Genomic DNA, 24,592 nt, shown 5'->3' with positions numbered 1-24,592 from the left:
CCTAGAACTAATATGCCAGTTCAGCAAGGCTATAACATACACAATCCAAATATGAAAATCAGTAACATTCCCATATGCTAACAATGAACACATGGAAATTGAAATTTTAAAACAGTATCATTTATAAGCACACAAAAAAGTGAAATATTTTGATATAAACTTAGGAAAGCGTTTAATGATATATATGCTAAAAATTATAAGATGCTGATGAAAGAAGTAAAAGACCTAAATAAATGGAGAGACACATCATGTTCATGCATTAGAAAATTCAACATAGTATATATGTCAACTGTCTCCAAATTAATCTATAAAGTTAAAGTAATTCTTATGAAAATCTCAACAAGGCTTTTTGGAGACAAAGATAAATTTATTCTAAAAATCAGTGGAAAAGTGTAGGGCCTAGAATAGCTAAGACAATTCTGAAAGGGAAAAGCAAAGTGGAAGTATCACTCAACCTGATATTAAGGCCTACCATAATCTAACTATAGTAATTAAGACAGTTTGCTATTGACTAAGAGATAGACACAGATCAACTGAATGGAACAGAGACTTATAATATAATTATATTAACAGAGAATTATATAGGCTTCATGACCTTGGGGGTAGGTAAAGATTTCTTAGAACACAAAAAGTATTACTATAAAATTGAAATGGATTAATTTAACTTTATCAAAACAGAAGACTTGTTTTCAAATGACATCTTTAGGAAAGCAAAAAGGCAAGCATCACTTTCGAATTTTCTTTCTTAACTCAGGAAATTCTGTAAATTTTGAGTTATTAGATACTTTTGCATTACCTCTAATTTTAAAAAATTAAAGTTGGTTGGGTAATGGTTAATGGGTACAAAAAGTAATCAGAAAGAATGAATAAGACCTAGTATTTGATAGCACAACAGGGTGACTACAGTCAGTAATTTAATTGTGCATTTTAAAGTAACTAAAATTGTATAATTGCATTGTTAGTAATACAAAGAATAAATGCTTGAGGGAATGTGATTTTCATGATGTGATTATTATGCATTGCATGCCTGTATCAAACATCTCAAGTACCCCATAAATATATATATCTACTTTGTACCCACAAAAATTAGAAATGAAAAAAATTTTTTAAATAATTTTTTTTAAAACTGAAGTTGGTTAGAACCCTAGTTCCAATAATTTTTATGCTATACCAGGATGTATACATTTGAATAAATCACAATTGAAAAGAACCACAGACACAAAAAGTGCATTTTGGGGGATTAGCTGATGAAACTTAACACAGAGATCAAAAGATAATTATGTTAAATGCAAATCATTCATACAAGGGATACATTTCATATCACAGCCATTTAGTTTTTAAAAATAAAGCTCCTCATATGGGTTAGCTGCATCCCCACCCAAATATCATCTTGAACTGTAATTCCCATAATCCCCATGTGTCGTGGGAAGGACCCGGTGGGAGGTAATTAAATCACGGGGGGAGTGGTTACCCCCATGCTCCTGTTTGCGTGATAGTGAGTGAGTTCTCATGAGATCTGATGGTTTTATAAGGTCCTTTCCCTCTTTGCTCAGCAATTCTCTCTCCTGCTGCTATGTGAAGAAGGATGTGTTTGCTTCCCCTCGAGCCATGACTGTAAGTTTCCTGAGGCCTCCTCAGCCATGTGGAACTGTGAGTCAATTAAACCTCTTTCCTTTATAAATTACCCAGTCTTGGGTATTTCTGCACAGCAGCATAAGAACGGACTAAAACAGCTCCCAAGCAAAAGCATTCAATTCCATGAAGATACGGGATTTACACTCATTAAAGGATAATGTCCTTTGGATCATCATTAACTCCTTATGAAGCTCATGGGAGTGGAGTAACCTGGAGGTGTCATATTTGTGCAACAAATAAATCCCAAGGCTGTGTACTTATTTGCTTTTGGGAGACTCATCTAATAACATATTGTATCTGCTTGTTGTATTAATAATCTGAGTTATTACAAGTACACCAACAAATCTTCTGCCTTAAGAATGGATTCATGTTGGTTAAGTCCTTTAAAATCCAGAACTGTGGCACCAGAGACATCAGAGGTCTGGGGAAACACTTTGAGCTAAGCAATAAGCTCTACAGTTAAGAAAAAGATGCTGACAACTTCTACAAAGAACATCAGACATGACATTTGTTGCTTTAGAATCTCTGAGCATATTTACAGGCAAGGCAGAAGAAAGAGCATTTCAGCTTGGTTTTAAAATACAGAAATACCACTATTCCTTAAAAGAACGAAATCACAATGCTGTTGGCACATACTGGAGCCCATAAAAATCATAAGAAATGTGGGATTTTTTTCTGCAAATATGTTTCCTGATTAAAAACACAAAGCATATATTTTGACTCATACAGAAAGTCAAGCCAAAAGAAAAAACAGTATTTATAAGACAAAGTTAAAATCCTGAGCTTGTGTACATATTAACTTATTCAAGAATCATCTAATAACATATTGTATCTGCTTGTTGCATTTATGTTAGTAGTGACTGTCTCTCATGGGACGATTCTGTGTGCAGAAACAGAAACGTCAAGCAGACTTCTTTCTTGATTGTGTCCTTGCCCTAGACATTTGGAATGAGATATGTATGAGAAAAGAATTAGGTGGTGGGGTCAAAGCAGAATTTTCAGTACCTACTGCAGAGCACAGCCCACGACAGATGGTCAACAAATAATTTTTGAAGTTATAAGGAGGAAGAAACAGTTAAGAACAATTTACTTAAATTTTTGAAGACTATTTCACTTGTGAGAAATTTCATAAGTCACCTTAAGAGGGTGCCAATGAATAGGCTTCTGCCAAAAGGAAAAAAAATCCCCAAAATGAGTATGCAAATAATGTTGGTGTGACTGACATTACTTGGCTTCAAAGAAGCAATAGCCACAAAAAGCAAGGGTAAGGAAATATGAAACATTTCATAAGTGAGGAAACCAGATAAGAATTATATAAAAGAGCTTATTTTAAAAATAAACTACTAGTGAGTGGGAGAAGGGAGTATTAGTTGTTCTGAAAGACAAAAGGAAACTGTAAGACCAAGTCAGTTTTGCAGGCCCTCTAACAAACAGGTCTCTATCTCAAGGCACAACAATCACTCAGACATTTGGCACTCTCACAGAATCACTCTGGCCCAGAAGACCAAGAATTCCTGAAAGAACCAAGCTATGCAAATCTGAGCTTGAAAGTGGCCTGACTGAAGCCCATGGCGCCCTCACCTACCACAGCGCCCGGCTGGCAGTAGATGCTCGAAGTGTGTTTGCTGACCAACTGGATAAATTAATAAACAAGAGGATGAGTCTTTTGAGTTACTTGGAAGTAACCTGAAAATTTTTTTTTACAAGAAGCCATTGGCATACTAATGTTTTGTTTTTGTTTTTGAGACAGAGTCTTGCTCTATCACCCAGCCTCGAGTGCAGTGGCGTGATCTCAGCTCACTGCAACCTCTGCCTCCCAGGTTCAAGCAATTCTGCCTCAGCCTCCCAGGTTCAAGCAATTCCGCCTCAGCCTCCCAGCAGCTGGGATTACAGGCACCTGGCATACTCATGTTTTAATAATTAAAAATATTTTTAATTTCTAAAGCAATACCAGTTACAAAAATTTAACACTACTCAAAGGAAACCACTGTTACTTTGGTGTATGAGTCCTTCCTAAGACTTTTTCTATATACATACAATTGTTTCAATATGTGTGTATGTGCATATATTTACTATATATGTGCACATAGATATACACATATATTCACACCTATAATTGCTTGACAAAGACTGGATCACACTATGCAATCTTTTATGCAACTTGCTTAAAAACATTTTTAATTGAACAAAAAAATTTGCCATAACAATCTTTCCTTTTCTTTTTTAATATGTATACAGTTTTAGGCAAAGGGCTTTTTCAATGCTTCTAGAAATAATTTTTTTCAAATATTGTTTTGTAGACTTGTAAAATTATATCCCAAGTATATAGAGTTGAAAATGAAAGTTCTCCTTCCACCTGACTACCTCATAACTCTACATTCCCCCCTTCCCAAGATACTCATAGTGAAGAGTTGGAGCTCCATCCTTCCGGACTTTTTAGTGCAAACACCCAAACCATACACACACATGTATGTGTGTGTGTATATGTACATACATACACATACACATATATTTCAAAAGTATCTTGTTCAGAATGTTAGAGAATATTTAATTTTGTATTTATGAGTTTATGAGTTGAAAGTGTATTTAAACTCATTATTTACAAGTTTATTTATTTCAAGATTTCTCTATGCTAATATGCTGGTCTACTTAGTAGCTAATTGAACAGCACAGTGGCTAAAACACAGATTTGGAGCCAGACTACGGGGTTCAAATCCCAGCTCTGCTATGACACCTTGGCCCAGTTTGCAATCTTCCTGTACCTGTTTGCCCTGTAAAAGGGATATCACAGGTTGGACCATATGCGTATGACTTGTATGATTCAACTTAACGATAGTACCTATCTTACAGTACTAAGAAAAGTAATATAGCTCAACTTCCAAACTAGATCTCTTTATCCCTAGGACTACTGGTTCTTCCATTGCACACCATGGCTTATTACACAAAAGCAGAGATAACACAGCAATAAAGCCTGAATGCACTCTGTACTACCTGTTATGGCTAAAGCTTAACCCAGCAATATGGGAAGAAACATTGGGATACCAGCCTATCTACAGTTCCTGTCTCAAAATACCCTGGTGATTAAAGTAAGACCTTTTAGTTAATTTTATGTGTCAACTTGGTTAGGCTATGGAGCCCATTTGTTTGGTCAAATACTAGCCTAGCTGTTGCTGTAAAGGTATTTTTTAAAGATATGATTAACATTTAAATCAGTACACTCTCAGTTGAGCAGATTACCCTCCATAGTGTGGGTGGGCCTCATCCAATTAGTTGAAGGCCTTAAGAGCAACAAAGTAGAAGGTATTCTCCCTAAGACTGCAATAAAGAATCCCTGTCTAAGTTTCCAGCCTGGTGCCCCGCAGAATTCAGACTCAACACTGCAACTTCAACTCTTACCTCAACGTCCAGGCTGCCAGTCTGCCCCACAGTTCTGAACTTGCCAGCCTTTGCAATTGTGTGAGCCAATTTCTTAAAATCAGTCATTCTCTCTCTTTCAATGTGAGACATTCTGCTATCAGGGAAGTGGGATGCTGCTGTGACAAATACCTAAAAATGTGGAAGTGGCTTTGACATAGGGTAATGAATAGAGGCTGGAAGAGTTTTGAGGTGTGTGACAGAAAAGAGATTATTGGGAGAAATAAAGAAGACTCTAGTGAGGGCTCACAAAAGAAAGGCAGGAGCTATAAAGTTTCTAATGTCTTAGAAAATACATTGTCAGGAACAGAATGTTGCTAGAAATAAAAATGTTAAAGATGCTTCTGGTGAGGTCTCAGACTGCAAATGAGGAATGTATTATTGGAAACTGGAAGAAAGGTGATCCTTGTTATAAAGTAGCAAAGGATTTGAGTGAATTGTGTTCTGTTGGATGGAAAGCAGAATTTGTAAGTGATAACTTGGATATTTGGCTGAGGAGATTTCTAAGCAAAGTGTTGAAGGCACAGCTTGGTTTCTTCTTGCTGCTTATAGATGTGAGTAAAATACAAGAGGAGAGAGATAAATTGAGCACATTATTATTAAGTGTAAGGAATCAGAACTTGAAGATTTGGAAAATTCTCAGCCTATTCATATTGTAAAACATGAAAGAGAACACCAACAGTGTGGCTGGACAATGGTTTGCAAACAGATTAGGTATGTGACTTGTGGATCATCAACTATTTCAGCAAAAATACTGCTAGCTTGTACTGAAAAGGACAGAAATGGGATGAGATGAAGAAATGCTGTCAGACTTCTGGGATTTTAGGCAGGATGGCCAAAAGAACTACCTAGATGCAAACATATGTTATCCTTAAAGAGAAGAAAAAGCCCAAGGGTAGGGCAACCTTCTCAATTCCAGGGGCAGGGCAACCTCTTTGGTTCATCCAGGACTAAGGGGGTGTGATTACCACCCCACTGGGCCCAGAGAACAGAGTGTGGAGCCAAAGAGGATTATTCTTAAGCCTTAAACTCTAACGGAATTTCACCTTCTAGATTTTAGACTTGAGACCTGCGACCCCTTTTTTCCTTCTAGCATTCTCACTTGTGGAATAGGAATGTCTATCCTATTCCTGTCCCACCATTACATGCTAGAAGCAGATAAATTGTTATCTGGTTTCATAGGTTCACAGCTGGAGAGTTTTGCCCCAGGATGAATTATGTCCTGACCCATACCTGATTTAGATATCTAAGATGAGATTTTGAACTTAAGGGTTGATGCTGAAATAGATTTAGGACTTTCTGGGCATGGGATGGGATGAATTTATTCTGCATGTGAGGACATGAGTTTTGGGGGATGTGGTATTGTGAAATATATATTTAGTCTTAGACCCTGTTTCCTGACATACGGCTCCTAAAACTCTGGAATCTCCTAAGTGATTAGAGTATCATTCATATGCTAATGAGACACCTGGTGGCTGGGGAATCCCTAGGTAGCTTCAGGATGTGTGCTGGTCACCAGAAAGACCAAGACATAATTAGAGGGTTGGGACTTTTAGCCCCATCCCTGACCTTTGGGGAGGGGAGGGGGGCTGAAAGTTGTGCCAATCACCAATCATCAATGGTTTAATTAATCACATCTATGTAATGAAGCCTCCATAAAAGCCCAAAGGACTGGTTTGGAGAGCTCTGGGATAGCTGGAAGATGGCATGCCCAGAGAAGGCATGAAAATTCCATATTTATTCCCACAAGCCTTGCTTTATACGTCTCTTCCATCTGGCTGTTCACCTGTATCTTTTATAATAAACCAGTAAACTCAAGTGCTATGGTTTGAATGTCCCCTCCAAAGTTTATGTTGACATTTAATTGCCAATATGACAATATTAGAAGGTAAGGCCTTTAAGAGGTGATTAGGTCATGAGAGCTCTGCCCTCATGAGTGCCGTTATCACAGGAGTGGGTTAGTTATCGTGGGAGGGGGTTCCTGATTAAAAGGACGAGTTTGGTCTGATTTTCTTTGTCTCTTGTGCCTTCTGCCCTTCTGACATGTTATGATGCAGCAAGATGGCCCTCACCAGACGTGGCCACTCGATAAAAAAATCCCAGGCTCCAAAAGCATGAGCCAAATAAACCTCTTTTCTTTATAAATTACCCAATCTCAATTACTCTGTTATAGCAGAATAAAACAGATAAAACAGTTACGTGTTTCCATGAGCTCTGTGAGCCACTCTAACACATTAACTGAACATGAGAAGAAGGTATTGGGAACCCTAATTTTATAGCTGGTTGGTCAGAAGTACAGGTGACAATCTACAACTTGCAACTAGCATCTTAAGTGGAGGCAGTCTTGTGGGACTGAGCCCTTAACCTGTGGGATCTAATGCTATCTCCAGTAAGATAGTGTCTAGAAACTGATGGACTTACAGGACACCCAGCTAGTGTCTACTGGAGAAGTGACTGGTTGCTGGTGGGGAGAACTTCCCACAAATTTTGGTGACAAGAAGTGAAGCATACAGTGTTATATTCAGTATTGAGTGACTATATAACAGCAGGAGAAAACATTTTTTTTTCTTATCTCAGTGGGGCCAGAGTGCAGACTGTTATGGGTTGAATTGTATAGCCCCCAAAATTCCTGTTTTAGTCCTAACCTCTAGTATCTCATAATGTGACTATTATGGACTGGACTGTTTCCTTCCTAAATTCGTATGTTGAAGCCCAAACCCCCAACGTGAGGGCATTTGGAGAGGAGGTCTTTGGGAGATAACTGGTTTAAATGAGGTCATGAGGTGGAATCCTCATGATAGGATTTGTGCCCTTATAAGAAGAGACATTCTCTGCCACGAAAGGAGACAATGAGAAGTTGGTTGCCTGCAAGCTAGGAAGAGAGCCCTCACCAGAACGCAACCATGCTGACCCCTTGATTTCAGACTTCTTTCCTCCAGAACTATGGGAAAATAATTTCTACTGTTTAAGCCACCCTGTCATTTTGTTATGGCAGCCTGTGCTGACTAATATAGAGACCTTATTTGGGAACAATGTCCTTGTATATATAATAGTTAGGTAAGATGAGGTCATTAGGGTAGGCCCTAATCCAATATGAATGGTGTCCTTATAAAAAGAGAAAACTTGTGCACAGAGACAGACATTCATAAAGGGAAATGATGTGAAGAGACGAAGGGAGAAGATGGTCATCTACAAGCCATGGAGGCCTGGAACAGATCCCTCCCTCACAGCCTCAGAAGGAACCAACCCTGCTGACACCTTGATCTTGGACTTCCAGCCTCCAAAACTGAGATACAATAAATTTCTGTTGTTTAAGTTACACAGTTTGCAGCACTTTGTTGCAGCATCCCTGGCAAACTAATCTAATGCCCCTGAAAAACTCTGGGTAGCCTGGTTTCCTACTGGGAAATACGGAACTTGTGAGACCCATACACGCTTGGGAAAAGAGACACATGTTATTTTACTAAGAAATAATCTTCTATGTTGAAGTTCTCCATTTTAATAAATGAACAATAAGTTTTGAAAATGAAAATTTGCTATGCCTACAGGATCAAAAGTCATGAATTTACTAGCTATTCTTCTTTGCTATATATATTTGAAAGTTTGGGTATTTACTGTTTATGCAAAATACTGTCATTTCTTTTTACTTCACTCTGTATTAAATTTAGGTTGAAACTAACACTTCCACTGAATTTGGTATTTTAGAAGAATATTCAATATGTTCCTTTTTGAAATAATGCCAGATGTTCACATTAATTTAGATATTGGCTGATATAATGTATTTTATGACAAGCAATGCAAACAACTGAATATATTAGAAAACTTAGAAAGATCTTTTAGAGTTTATGATATTAAAAAATATTTTCAGCAACAAGCTACTGGAGATTCAAGTATTTGGTTTTCAATTACAAAAGAAAGTACTTTTAAGACTATGGTAGAAACTGAAGCCGATGCTTTTAATACAATCTCCATGGCAACATGGGAAGGAGCACAGCCTGGTGGGCTGAATGAAAGCCACAAACTCTCAATTTCAGACCCTACCATTAACTTCTCACAGAAAGCCATGTTTGTATCTTGGCATTTCATCTCTGCTATAAACAGAGGCACTCTGGCTTTATGCAAGAAAAGGACATTGCCTTAGTCCTATGTACTTGATATACTCATTTTATGAAATTAATAATATTTATGTTCTGAAACAATAGATTAGTCATACTACATTTCTAAGTTGTATCAGGGAAATTAAACAGTAAATGGAAAATGCAAGTACTGACTAAATTCCCCAAATTTCATATAAAGATAACATAAAAGTGATTTCATTTGAAGAATCTACTTTATTTTCATAAATGAATTGCCATGATTAAAAAAGTTTAATTTTAAAAACAGGTATTCAGAATTTGATTGGCTACTGAGCATCCTGACCCTATCATTTTGTTTACATTTTCATATTTTCAATAAGGAAATGTCTTCTATAGGAAATTGTATAATAACAATGCATAAAGGTTTGAACTGTAGTTTAATGAATTAGTTAAGATTTTCCTGTGATGATATCTTGCTAATATAAAGATCATTTGCTAAAAACACAGCAAAAATAAGAAATAAAAAGTCTCTGAACTACAAAAATAGATAATAATAGTTAACATTTGCTTTTTATTACTTGCCAGACACCATCCTGGGCTCTTCACAGGGATGATCACATTTAATTCTCACAATGACCCTATTAAATAGATATTATTATTATTCCCATTCTATTGATGAAAAGACTAAGCTCAGGGATGGTCAGTAAGTTGCCTGAGGTGGCCTTGTGGAGTCGGAATCAGGGCCTGTGCACTTCACCACTGTAAGATTCTCATAAACGTATCTATTTTATTTGTTAATTTTATTCATGTAGTAATACACTCAGAACCTAATTCAATTATTTTTATTCTAATTTAAATGCAATTCCACCAAATCTGGTTATCTGATCACCTTAGAAGTAGCAAATTAGAAAGATCTGGAGGAGGGCTCTTGTAAGCAGGAAACATTAAAGATACAGAAGATTGAAATAGGAACTGAAATATAGCAAAACAGGATTATCCAGAGGAAGAAAAAGATAAACACGGTTTTGGGACGGAGTGAGTAGACCTATGTAAATGGGAACTACCATTTGTTGAATACCTCTTACGTGCCAGGTGTGTGCCTTTCTCATCTGCCAAGCCTCACATGGCCCTGCCACGCAGGCTGTTGTATCCCCATTTTGAGAAGTCCCACAGCCTGCCCACGTTCTCACAACAGAAGGGCCAGGCTTGCCGGGTGCAAAGTCCATGCTCTGAACACTGCCCCATATTGCCTATCTTGCACGGATTAGGAAACGGAGGAGGGAAAGAAAATCTTGGAAAGGTTTCTGTTAACATGATTACAAGCGAAATGCTTTTCGGCATTGAAAGAGGGTAATGGCTTCAGTTACGTGGAAAATTTACTCATATGAAATACATTTGATGGTGATAAATGAGGTACTATAGTACTTTTTTTTACTTAAAAAATTCAAACTTAGAAAAAGTTTAAATTTAGTTTCCTAAATTTAGGAAGCCCATAAACTAAGGTTGTGCAAATGGAGAATTTTTCATTTGAGAGCCTATCTTTAACTACTATCCTTTTTTTAAAGTAGCACTATTGGGGTTTTACTTAGTGAACATTCTTAACAAATTCAAGGCAATGTGCCAAGAAATAAAGAGTGGCATGAGAATGCCACTTGGAAGGGTTAGAAATTCAAAACAGAAATGTGTGTGTGTGCGCATGCACACAAACACACACACACACAGAGGGAACTCAATCACACATTTTCAGTTAGCAACACCAACTAAGCAAAAGAGCTGGGCTCATCCGGTTATGTAACACATTTCTTTTTCTTGCATCCCTTATTGCCTAAAGGCTACTGTGAATAGGGAAATAGCAGGAAAACATTCTCACAAAGAATGAGCTCCTCTAAATAATATATACAATAAAACTATCCAGCACATGACCAAAAAATTAATAAAGGTAAGTCCAGTTTTCTTGTGATGTTGAAAGTGAGCATTGTTTCATTTAGCTGTTTCTCAGGAAGCATGTTATGCTCCTTTAAAACCACTGACTTAATGCTTTCATGCACAGCCTCTCCCCTCCCCACCCGGCACCCCTTGCCTGGGTGTAAACCCTGGTGCCCACTTAGGCATGATTACCACTGGTGCAGCCCTGCCATTGGCGTCTCTCTCAAGGGAAAGAGCTTGGGGTAGACGATGGTAAACATAGGCTCACTACACCGATGACAGTGCCCCAGAGGGCAGTGCAGCAGCTCCAGGAGACTTCTGGGTAATGAGATTGGAGACAGAAAGTTCAAATCTGGAACACAAGAGAAAATCACGCACACAAGTAAAAGATCAGACTTCCTTAAACTAGGCTTCTTAAAATATTTGTTACCAAATAAGTTCAGTTACTTAAAAGTACTTCATGTTGAAAATTCTGTTATCTGATTGATATACACTGAATAAAAATCTAACATCATTTGAAAATGAAATTTTTTTTTATATTTTTGATACTAAAAGAAAATACAAATTCACTCATTTTAAGAGCCAGAAGCTGTCCTGAGGTAGAGGCAAGGAATAAGTGAGATAAAATATTTTTTAAGAACAAAGATCAAAAAGGAATAATTCACCCAAAGAGGATTTTGAAACTTTAATAAGAGTCAGAGAATTTTTGGAACTGATGACTAAAACTGACTTTCATTAAGTTCTCCCTAATCTATCAGGCATTTAGTATCAATCTTCCATCAACGCTAAATCATATTTATTGAAGAGAATGAAAAGGAGGAAATAAAAAAAGAATGAAAAATAATGAAACCAAGCTTTTGCTTTTCTTACTCTCATGAGCTGTCATTAATAAAAACAGGGAGCTTCCTTCCCAGCTTAGTCTGAGCTACACAAAAGAGACATTTAAAGTAAAACATCCCAGTGGCCCAGGCAATCTTGAAGACACACTTACACTGGGTTTCTACTGATGATGAACATCCAACAGAGTGAGAAATGGTCGTGCTGAGGTGAAATCTAAAAATTATCAACTCATCTTTGGGAAGGAAATACAAATCATCTTTTTACCTTTTATATCTGTCCAGACTCATCAATAACACTTAGAAAAATGGAATTTACTGATTGGTGAACAACTATAATTTTCTGTTTAGCTTTTAAAACCAACTTAACTTTGCACTAGGCATTTCTGGAAGGTTAATGTGAGATGTTTTTGTATGGACTCTGTTTTTTAAGTAAAGATGAAACATTTCACAGTTTTAAAGACACCTGAATGTATTTTTCCTATTAATATTGCCTAGTGCTGTCTTAAAGCATTTCAGACATACACCCACAATACCCATCAAATCTGTGCACTGCCAAATCCTTTCCAAATTTTAGCTGGCACGCTGCGGCAATACTGCCAACGGCTCCCAGTACTTCTACCTCCTTTGGGTCTACATAGTGCTGAGATGCGAGGAGGCGGCAAGGCAAAAACCTGCTCTACTGATGTATCCAACTTTAAGGACAGGATCTTTCCAAATTTCCCCTACTGCCAGCCTTTTACTTCAACCAAATACACATTCCCAAACACCAAGTTCCTTACTTGAAACTTGAACTTTTAAGCACCGTGCTTTGCAACTGACAACCACGTTTTTAAGAATGCTTCTCTGTGTCTGTAGGGGGTGCTAAAGTGATCAGTGTTAATAAAATATCAAAACTATTTTTCTTATTAGAAAAATCCTGTTGCACAATAATGTGAATGTACTTAATGCCACTGAACTGTACACTTAAAGATGGATAAAATGGTTACTTTCGTGTTATGTGTATTTTACCACAAAAATTTTTTTTTTTAAAGATGAAAGCCAAAACAGGTGCACAAAGCACAATGTTCACTAAATGAGACAGAAAAATAAGAAAACCAGAAGTCCCACGTACCTTTCAGCAAGCTGTGGTAGGTACGATACAGACTTCTCATGGCCAATTCCTGCAGAGGGAGGACGTGATCATGCTCCGTCCCTATGGCCTTCACCTCAGCTGGGAGGAACACGGTTCGCTGCCCTGATGAAAAGGAAAGCAGCTTCACCTCGGAAACTTGAATGGGAGCACCACAGCTGAAGAAAGACACACATTCACAGTATTATTAGCAATAAGGAAAAGAATACGGGTGCCAATAAAATGTGTTAATCAAAATATAAGTTTGAAAATTTATGACACTGCTGAATTACCAGAATTCTTTTCAAAGTGAACAGATGCTATCCCGGGTTCCTTCATAAAACCTGGCCCAGCAATTCAAACTCATCAGTTGGAACTCAGCTAAATCATTGCTGAGGCCCAGTCACTTCCAGCAAGGATGAACTTTAAAGGAACTTTCCTTCTTAGGCCGTACACAATTTGCTTTGTTAATTTTACTTTTCCCAATTTTATTACCCTCTCCAAGTATGTGTCTTTTTGAAAACTCTCAAAATTAAAAGAAAAAAAAGAGTACTTTGTTGAGTAACAGCACCTTGGTTTAATAGAATTTTTGTACAGGAAAACTTAAACCCACAAAGCAAATAGATTTTAAATGGCAGAAGATAACTTCATTGGATCCTTCCATAAACTTGTGGGGAAAATATTCTTGGCATACTCAATAAGCCAAGTCATGCCCTATTCCCTGCAGCCACTCATAACCAGAAGGCAGAGATGTCCTCGTTCCTCACACTGCAGTGTTACTGAAACTCACAAATCCAATCTCATTCTATTTCTTGTGTGAAACCATTGGGTAACCTAAGAGCCTCAATACTTTTCTTGTCTAATGACAAACAGATGGCCAACAAACCTTGGCTCTGAAGACAACATGAAATAACATCACTAACTTTGACCAGATACAAGCAATGAAGCTTAGGGGACAGGACTGGAAGCCAGAAGCCCTTGATTCATTTATTTTTTAAAAGTTTCTTCATTTGTTCCTTCTCTCCATCAGAAAACATTTCCAGAGCACTTACTATATGCCAGTCAGTTAAGATACTTAAATTAAGAAAAACAAGAATGAACCCTTCCTTTGGGAGAAAATCATTACAATTATTCTAATGTGGGGGCAAAGAAGGGTTGACTGACTCTGTCCAGGGAATTAGGGGAGATTTTAAAGATAAGACAATATCTGACTTAATGTTCAACTCACCTGGAATAAATGGAAATGTGTTATGAGCATTCCAAGCAGAGGGAACAGCATATGCAGCAGTACAGAAGCCTGAAAGAATATGGCTACGTCTTGGTTTCAACAGTGCTGGAAACAGGGATGCAGCGGATGGATGGACAGGGGAAGGAGGCCAGGAACATTAGCTGAAGTTAGATGGTTTTAATTCACGGGGAAGACTGCTAGGTGTGGTTTTTTTTCTTTGTTTTGTTTTGTTTTTTACCAAATATCTGACCACAGTATGGTAGACAGGAAAGGGACTGATAAGTGGTAAAGAGAACCCAAATACAGAAAGAAACAGAAATGGGGATGTCTTTAGGGTCTTGAAAATGAGAGCTTGAGATAAACAGAAGAGGTATGGAATATCATTATGGGTAAGAAGCCAGTGGCTTTCTCTGTTAGTTCCTAAAGCAAATAATTCTGAGATGCAATTTTGTTCACATAATCTTTATGCCAATCAAGATAGATTTAGAGAATTCCTTTTGTAATATTCCATACTATGGATGAACCAGTTTATTAATTTATTCATTATGTTTATCCTGGTTTCAGTGTTTTCCCTCCTACTACACATACAACATCACAATAAATCTTACATACATTCCAATTCACAGATGTTTTTATTATAGTAAAATTCCCAAACTGAGACCACTGGCCATGAAAAATGAACATTTTAAATGCCTGAGATCTTTCCAAAAAGATTGTTAAGAAAGTATCCATTTCCCCACACCATCATCAGAACTGGATGTTATCAGTCATTTTAGTTTTTGCTAGGCTGATTAATGGAAATGTCTCCTTGGTTACTAATGAGTTTGATCACCTTTTGTTAGGCTTGCTGGCCATTTGTATTTCTTCTTCTGTAAACTGTCCATGTCCATCCCTTACCTCATTTTCTATTAAATTAAAATATATCAATTTGTAGGAACTTTCATATTGGCGATAACAATCCTTTGTCATATGCACTGAAATATTTATCGACAAAAATGTTTTTGTCTTTTAACTTTGCATATGGTTCCCTTTGTCAGCATTCTTTTCTGATGTGAAATCTATCCACTTATTTCCTTCATGGTATCTACATTTTTCTGAATTTCTTAAGAGGGTTACCTTGATTTGAAGACTGTGCATATATTATCCTAAAGTTTCTTCCAGTATGTTTATTGTATTTTTACATGTAGATTTTTTTTTTTTTTTTAAGACAGAGCCTTGCTCTGTCACCTAGGCTGGAGTACAGTCTGTGATCTCAACTCATTGCAACCTCTGCCTCCCAGGTTCAAGTGATTCTCCTGCCTCAGCCTCCCAAGTAGCTAGGATTACAGGCACCCGCCACCACATCCGGTTAGTTTGTATTTGTAGCAGAGATGGGGTTTCACCATGTTGGTCAGGCTGGTCTTGAACTTCTGACCTCAAGTGATTGTCCTGCCTCGGCTTCCCAAAGTGCTGGGATTACAGGTATGAACCACCGCACCTGGCCTTTACATGTAGATGTTTTATCTATCTGTCTTACTTGGTTATATAATATAAAATAGGATATAGCTTTTTTTTTCCAAATGGAAAAATAATACGGGTAGCATTATTAAATAACACTATCATTTACCTCTGAATTGAACTGTTCTCTTTATCCTATTAAGTTCCCAAATACACTGGCATTGCTTTCTGGAGTCTTTAGTCTGTTTCAGTGATGTATCAGTTTAATTCTGTGTCAGTTCTATATTGTTTTGATTACAATACTTTATAGAAGATTCTATCATTTGACAAGTCTGCCCTAACTATTATTGTTCAATTTTTTTCTTGCAATTCTCAGTTACCATTCAATTTGAACTTTACAATTATTTTATCTCTATTTCCCTAAAGCCTTCCAGAGATTTGGATTAGAATTAACATCGATTTCTATGTTAAGACAGGTAATTTGATAATAAATTTCCTTATTTGCAAATATGGTATGTCTGTACTATCCACCTAGTGCTTTATATCCTATCCTTTAATAAAAATTTCACAATTTTCTTCATATACATTCTGTTCCTTTCTTGTGATACTTATTACTGTATATTTAAATGTGTGGTACAAATATAAATGACATTTTCCCCCTAACTTTGATTTCTAATTTATGAAGACATAAAGAAAAGCTGCTAATGTTTGTATGCTATCTTATATTTAGCCACCTTACTAAATTCTTTTATGTGTCTGAAAGATTTTTTTTGGTAGCATATCTTGAGTTTTCTAGGTATTCAAGCATATTACCTATAAAGGTCTTTCTGGTTCTTTTTTCCCAGTATTTATAATGTCTATTTCCTTTTTTTCCATCTTATTGCATTAGACAGATGGCAGTGGTGACAGTGGGCCCTCACTCCTCTCCTATTCCTGATTTTAATGGCCATAGTTTGAATACATCATCATTTAATATAAAAATTATTATTATATGTGGCTACAGAATTCATCAAAATCAGAAATCATACAAAATCATCAAAAGTTTTTCTTAACATACCAATATAATCATGTTTTTCTTTAATATAATGTTGAATAAATTATCGATATTTTAAGGTAAACTTTAAAATATTTAAAACATTATTTAAAAATATAATCATATAGAAAAGTACACAAATCACAATTGCTCTGTGATTTTCACAAGATGAACACACTAATCACCACCAAGGTCAAGAACAAGAACCTCAGAAGACCACCTTGGGTCCCACTGCTAAGCAAAACCCATACCCCAAAGGGAAGCACTATTCCAAATTCTAACACTATAGTCTGGTTTGGCCTTTTTGAATAGCATGAAGGTTGCTGTGCCTGGTTTCTTTTGTCAACATTATACTTCTGGAATTCATCCATGTTGCTTTGTGTACTGTAGTTTATTAATTTTCACTGCTGTGCAGTAATGATGGACATTTGGGCTGTTTGTAGTGTGGAGCTACTACAAATTGTGCCTCCATAAAAATTGTGTATTTGGTACATATGAGCATATACATTTGTGAGGAACATATTTAAGATCAGAACTGGGCCTAGTATAGTGAGGAGAGACAGACATTAATATATAATAGACTGAAAGGGGAGTGAGATCTGCATGACTTTTGATAGTACCCAAATAATGACCTTTTCTCCTTCAGAAAGTATGCTGTGTCATCTACATGTCCATTTTTGTGGGAACTACTACCGATTTATCCTTCTCCTTTTTAGCAAAAAAGTTTTTCTTCAGCTTAAAAGTAAAAGGAAAGGGGAGAAGTGGATATGGAGATGGAAAGAAACTATGTCACCTAGAAAGAATAAACCTTGGCTTGGACAAAGTCTGTCATCTTGGCAGAGCTACGTAAGGCTAAGTTTTGTTCTGAGAATGTATTTATATAATTCTGAGTTGACTTTTTTCTTTAGCACTTATAAAATGTAGTTGCATTGTTTTCTGGACTTCAAAGTTTCTGATGAGAAATTAACAATCTTTCTGAATTATTCCTTTGTATGTAATGTTATTTCTCTAGTTGCTTTCGAAATTTTCTTTTTATCTTTTGTTTTCATTAGCTTTGCCTACGCATGGTTTTCTTTGAATTTATACTGCTTAGGATTTGCTATGCTTCTTGAAAATGTAAATTTGTTTCTCATCAAATTTGGGAAATTTTTAAACATTATTTCTTCAAACATGTTTGTTACTGACGTTACCCATTCTCTCCCTATTTTCCTTCTAGGATGCCAATTATACATGCATAAGATTCTTTTATATTGGCTAGCAGGTCCCTGATGCTGTGTTCATTTTTGTTTTCAATGTCTTTTCTATGTGTCCTTCAGATTGGATCATTTCTACTGAGCTGTCTCCAGCTCAGGGACATTTCCTCTGTTCCAACCATTCTGCCATGAAGTCCATCAAGTTAATTTTTTTACTTCAGACACTGTTTTCAATTCTAGAATTTCCTTTTTTTTAGTCTCTAGTTTTCTGGCCTTTTCATTCATTACTTCATTGAGAATAATTGCAACAGTTGCTTTGAAATGTCTGTCACTTCAACAATCTGGGTCATCTCAAGTTGGAGTCTCTGCTGGTCATCTTTCTTCTTGAGAATGGGTCACATTTTCCTGATTCTTTACATGTCTTGTAATTTTGGAATGTTTCCTAGATATTGTGAAAGTTATATTGTAGAGACCCTGGGTTCTCTTATATTCTGCTAACACTTAAACGTAATTAATATTTTTGTTTTAACAACAACTAACTTCATGGGCGTCAAACTGCAAACTCGGTCTCTTAAATGACAGTTTCAATCACACTTGAGTACTTTCATCTGCAGCCAGGCCATTTTGGTCCTGCTCCACGGAAGTGTGTTTCAGGTATCCGATACTGGGGGCAGGAAGCCCCTACATAAAAATGGACTACTTTTAGTATATTGGTTTAACTCAGAATACATTTCTCATACAAACAACTCTATTACTCTCAGTGGTCATATTAATAAACCATTAGAATAGTATTTAACCAATTTGGACACAAATCCAGCTATAATTGCTTATTTACACAATAAAAAGCAAAGCAGTGGCTTGTTTTTTTTTTTCTTACATAATTAAACAACTGGAAAAAATCATCCTGTACAGGATTACTTTTACCATTAAGTTCTCCTCAGTAAGTATATGTGCCAATTACCATTCTCTAAAATTCTAACATGGGATGAACCTCTCTTTCTGGCTACAATGTAGAAGATTGAGGACATTTACTCCTGTAATAACAAGAAAAACCCAGAAAAAATAAAGATCATTCTTTTCCATGAGGCTAGCAAATAGTATAGATGCCATGAAGCTGTGACAGCCAGTCTCCAAGCGGGTCCCCAGTGGTCCTCGCTCCTAGTGGTCACTCTCCATGTAGTCCCCTCCTACTGTGAATAGGGTTGACCTGTGTAATCAACAGGATATAACAGAAACGACAGTGTGTGGCTTTGAAGCTAGGTTATAAAACACAGTTCCATGCTATACATTTCCATCACTCTACCTCTCTTAGGGTATTTATTATTTGTATTACAGTTATTTTTGCATATCAAGATAAACATTTAAACTATCTTTGTTTTTCCCACAATTTCTAGCACTGTGCTGATTTGCTAATGTTCACAAATTATTTGACAAATAAACATAGAATAAGGAGAAGCTAACTTTGTTTGCATTTCCTTGAATACGAAAGATAATTTTATGAGACTTCTGAGATTTCTTAAAACTGCAACATTTGTTATTTGCTGTTTTTATACCTGTTTATAAGTTTTATACCCCATTCTCTCTCTATTCTCCCTCTGAGATGTGAATCTGAGATAAACACATATATATCTCAGACTTTTCTTATATTGTCCCACAAGTACCTAAAGCTGTGTTCATTTTGCTCAGTTGTTGCTCTAATCCTTAGACCCTCAATCTGAAAAGGGTACTGTAATTGTTTCAGAGCTTGTACAGCACAGCAGAAACTGTTCTTATATCCCAAGCCTACATCTAGGTCAGATGCAATATATGATAGCAGTGAAGAACCAAGGGAGTTGATCTTTCAGGTCTCAGATTAAATATTACCTCCTTAAAGAGAACCAGTACCAAGTTTGTTAAATTATTTAGGGTTTGCTTGACTCCCTGGCTAGATCAGAAGGTCCATGAGGGCAGGTACTGCATTGCTTAGCTTATCATTGTATAGCCATTATCTCATACAGTGACCAAACAGAGTAGTTGCTCAATAAATGTTCACTGAAGGAACAACTGGACCAAAATTCGTGTTCTGAATCAAGGAGGGCACTTTCTAGGCTTTAAACACATGTATGTCCTTTCACTAGATTTCCCCCAGGCCCTTGTGCTACTACCCCTTCCCCCTCCTTTCCTTTAGGCTGAGGCACTAAGCAACACTACTTTGAACTGGAACTGGGAAGTCCCTTTTCATATATCCAACAGATAAAAGAGGCAGAAGAAAGGAGATTCTTAATGCTTGTTGTCAAAGCTTCAGTAGTTATCATCTATTAAAATTCTGAACACATTTTGCCATAGAAATATTATTATAAGTATAATTTTGGGGGTGCAAAATAGGTCAAATGACTCTTTAATGAGTTTGCTTAGGAATGTAGTGGCCAGAGCTGTTTCTATGAAGAAAGCATTCTGAGTTTTGTTTGAGTTAAACCAACAGGCTAAAAATGCCTTTAGATTATAGGCCATTTGTAAGTAGGACTGCTTATTACCTCAATACTACTATTAGAAAACTGGTTGCTTGATATTATCCTGTTAATAATTTTATTTCTCTATTACTATAACAAAAGTTTAATAATAAAAAAGTAGACTACTACCTAATAATTTGTGTATTTTCCCCTAGTGTTTTGTTTTTTTAAAAAAGATTTGGAGTTCTCATCAAATTCACTACCACTGCTACCAGACACCAAGTCAAAGATTTAAAAATATCTCTCTACTTAGCACAAATAGAACTTTCTAGTAGTCAATAACATCTATATCTAAACAACAAAGTATAAGGCACTTTTTCTTAAACAAAAGCTACTCCTTAATTGTAGCAGAGATGCAGATCACATTTCAGTGTGGTCTCTGAAGGTTTTGGTGTGGGAAAAAGTGCCTTCAGCTTTGGAGCTTACTTGCATCATTCTATGTACCATGGTGATTGCAGGCATTTTATTCGCCACCTGGAAGAATTAGGCTATATTAATGATCCTTTAAGAACTCATTAGGATTAATGACTACATAGTATCACAGCTGTGACATAATCAGCTGTAGAAAAATCACTGAGCTAAAAACTAAGAACACCTATTCTATTATCTTTGCTTCACAGAAGGTTCCAGAATACATCTCTCAGCTTGGAGTCCATCAGCCTGTATAGGCACTGAACTCATCTTGGGCTTTCCCAAGATAACTGCATAAGTTTTCCCAAAAGAAGGCCACTACTCCTAGGACTGCCCCTGCAGTTATGCTATACCAACGGGGGGAACAGCTGTCTTCTATGTATACACTTATTGTCATCCCTTTTCTTGCCAGAACTACTCATAGCATGGGCCAAGTCATGCAGGATGATGGGGACTAGAAGGGGAGAGTTAAATATGCTGATTAGGTTGCCTCCAGGGTGTTCACTTGGCTGCTGAAGTGGGGAAGGGAAGGTCAGTCACAAGTGGGTCCTGGTGGTTGAGTGGCCCCATCTTAATCCTTGGCCACTCAGGGGAACACTTTAGGGTGGTTCTGTGCCAGCATTGTAGAAGGAGAAGATGAAGCCATCTTTCTAAAAGCCTGACTAAAAAGAAAAGATTATTGCTGCTCTGAAAATAAAAGCCCATTAACTGAAATATCTGTTTTGGTTGCTAGAATCATGATTTATTTTGAGGGACTATCTCAAATGTTGAGTTCTAAATATTTGCAACTGGTAAAATCCTAGACACTAGGACTGTCACTGCAGTAAAACTGTCATTGCAATGGGCTTCAGTGAAAGAAAACCTTCTAAATTAATGCTGATTCCTCTACTTTCTGTGACTAGCACCACTGAGTTTATAATGGTACGTGTGGTATGTACATCAAACCATCACGTGTACAATTTAAATAATTACAATTTTGTCAACTCTACCTCAATAAAGTTGGGGTGTGTGGGGGGAAATAAAGGTGTTTCTTTCCGTAATAAAAAAAGGTATACATGGATTCATTTTTCTTTAGACTAGAAAATAATAACTTACTGACTGAACCCAATGTGCAATATTCCAAACTGCCTGCCCAATATCCTTAGTTTCTAAGGATACCTGGTTTAGCATATCATCAAGGGCAAAGACAAAATTGAACAGAAGTACCAAAAGTAGTTAATCTATTTTTTAGTTCAAAATGTGAAATCGGCCTTACCCACTGCACCCGATGACTTTATTGTACAGATAAGACGGCAAGCCTTTCAGGTGAATGTTGTTATCCACGTATACATATTGTAGTTCTCGAGATCGACCTAAATCTGGATTAGAAAGAAAAGTGCTGTAATTCCTATATACAGGCACCATTATAATGTGAAATACAAAATTTAATACATAATATTAGAAATATTCGAAAATTTCTACTCTGGAAGAAAACCATAAAAAGTGTTATATAAAGTAAGTTATAGGTCAGCCTAAACAAGCCTAGTTCTGCCCCTTGATACAGATTCTTTGCTTGTCCAAACTTTAGTCAGGTTCCTAAACCTTCTTCTAGGTCCACGTGTGGACCCTGTAAAATCCAGTTTTAGCAAAGAACTCTGCTAAGTCAGTTTAGCAAGAACCCCTCACTTGGGATATCTGATTGGGTTCCTCCTTTCTCCCCCATCTCCTTGGTCCAATCACCCTGGCCTGTCTTCAGCAAGAATTCTATTTGGTCAGTCATCCCTTTTCTTGCCAGAACTACATATTGTCTCCTTATTCCTGATGTTTCCTCTGAGCAATGTTCCATCCACTGACCACCTTGCTCCTTGGCTGTAAATTCCTACTTGCCCACGTTATATTCAGAGCTGGCCCAATCTCTTTCCCCAACTACAAGATCCAGTTGCAGCGGTTGCTGTACCTAGGCTGATGGTCTCAAATAAAGTCTTCCTTACTATGCTTTAACAAGTGCCACTGAATAACTTTTTCTTTAACACCTTATACAGAGATTTCCTGTCTCACCTCCCATGGGCAAAGGTGGATGGAGGAGGATTAGGGATCAGGCACTGGCTAGGCAGGAGTCTTAGGATCCAGGCAGATATAGGAATAGACAGAACTTCCTCATGAGGAAGAAGTGAAGCAGAACCCAAATCCCAGTCCCGTGAGGTGTGACAGTGGCATAGACAAGATTTAAGGGCCAGAGAGCAGGGGCTAGAGTGGGTATGAACCTGGAAAGGGAGGAAGTTGAGAAAGGGGGCCCCAAAAGAAGGGCCTACAACAGTAACAAGAATGTCAGAAAGAGGCAGAACTCAGGTATTTCCCAGAGGTAGCAGGGGAGTGAAAGGGCAAAGAATGGAAGAGGATCCAGTGAGGAAATAAGGCTGAAAGTATGGATAGAGATTCCCGGCAAGTACAGGTGGTGGAGACACTTCTCAGATATCCAGGCCATCCCTTCCCATGTGCCAGGAATGTCCGACCAGCTCTCCTCTCCACTCCTAGGCATTCACTGACTAGGGCTATTTGTCTTTATTGTCACAGAGGTACACAACAGAGTCCTGAGCAGTCTTGCTAACCATCTGCTCTTAAGAAAGAACATAATATGGCAGGGGTCGGGGGTGGTGGTGCTTATGCCTGTAACCCCAGCACCTTGGGAGGCCAAGACAGGCAGATTGCTAGAGCCCACGAGTTCAAGACCAGTCTGGGCCACATGGTGAAACCCTATCTCTACCAAAAAAATACAAAAAAATTAGCCAGGTGTGGTGGCATGTGTCTCTAGTTCCAGCTACTCAGGAGAGGTGAGAGGATTGTTTGAGCCTGGGAGGTCGAGGCTGCAATGAGCCAAGATCATTCCACTGCATTCAGCTTGTGCAATAGAAAACCCCATTGTCTTAGCCCAAAATCTCCTTAAGCTGATAAGCAACTTCAGCAGTCTCAGGATACAAAATCAATGTACAAAAATCACAAGCATTCTTATACACTAATAACAGACAAGCAGAGAGCCAAATCGTGAGTGAACTCCCATTCACAATTGCTTCAAAGAGAATAAAATACCTAGGAATCCAACTTACAAGGGACGTGAAGGACCTCCTCAAGGAGAACTACAAACCACCGCTCAATGAAATAAAAGAGGACACAAACAAATGGAAGAACATTCCATGCTCATGGGTAGGAAGAATCAATATCGTGAAAATGGCCATACTGCCCAAGGTAATTTATAGATTCAATGCCATCCCCATCAAGCTACCAATGACTTTCTTCACAGAATTGGAAAAAAACTACTTTAAAGTTCATATGGAACCAAAAAAGAGCCTGCATCACCAAGTCAATCCTAAGCCAAAAGAACAAAGCTGGAGGCATCACGCTACCTGACTTCAAACTATACTACAAGGCTACAGTAACCAAAACAGCATAGTACTGGTACCAAAACAGAGATATAGATCAATGGAACAGAACAGAGCCCTCAGAAATAACGCCACATATCTACAACTATCTGATCTTTGACAAACCTGACAAAAACAAGCAATGGGGAAAGGATTCCCTATTTAATAAATGGTGCTGGGAAAACTGGCTAGCCATGTATAGAAAGCTGAAACTGGATCCCTTCCTTACAAATCTTATACAAAAATTAATTCAAGATGGATTAAAGACTTAAACATTAGACCTAAAACCATAAAAACCCTAGGAGAAAACCTAGGCATTACCATTCAGGACATAGGCATGGGCAAGGACTTCATGTCTAAAACACCAAAAGCAATGGCAACAAAAGCCAAAATTGACAAATGGGATCT

At 37.4% G+C, this 24,592-nt stretch overlaps 1 protein-coding gene across 13 annotated transcripts in view; it reads right to left on the bottom strand.

Moving 5' to 3' along the window:
• The window catches only part of LRRC28 (leucine rich repeat containing 28), a 144,355-nt gene that overhangs the window by 13,825 nt on the left and 105,938 nt on the right, over positions 1–24,592 (bottom strand). For all 13 annotated transcript variants that reach the window (XM_009250189.4, XM_024232167.3, XM_063716025.1 and 10 more), the window contains 3 exon segments: positions 22,045–22,147; positions 13,002–13,177; positions 11,244–11,403 (listed from right to left, as the gene is read on the bottom strand). In XM_009250189.4, coding sequence (XP_009248464.1) covers positions 11,244–11,403; positions 13,002–13,177; positions 22,045–22,147 — 439 coding nt within the window.

This window comes from Pongo abelii, chromosome 16 (genome assembly GCF_028885655.2).
Source record: "Pongo abelii isolate AG06213 chromosome 16, NHGRI_mPonAbe1-v2.0_pri, whole genome shotgun sequence".
NCBI classification, from domain to species: Eukaryota; Metazoa; Chordata; class Mammalia; order Primates; family Hominidae; genus Pongo; species Pongo abelii.
The sequence above is the reverse complement of the archived record's forward strand: the minus strand, read 5'-3'. Positions and strand labels throughout refer to the sequence as shown.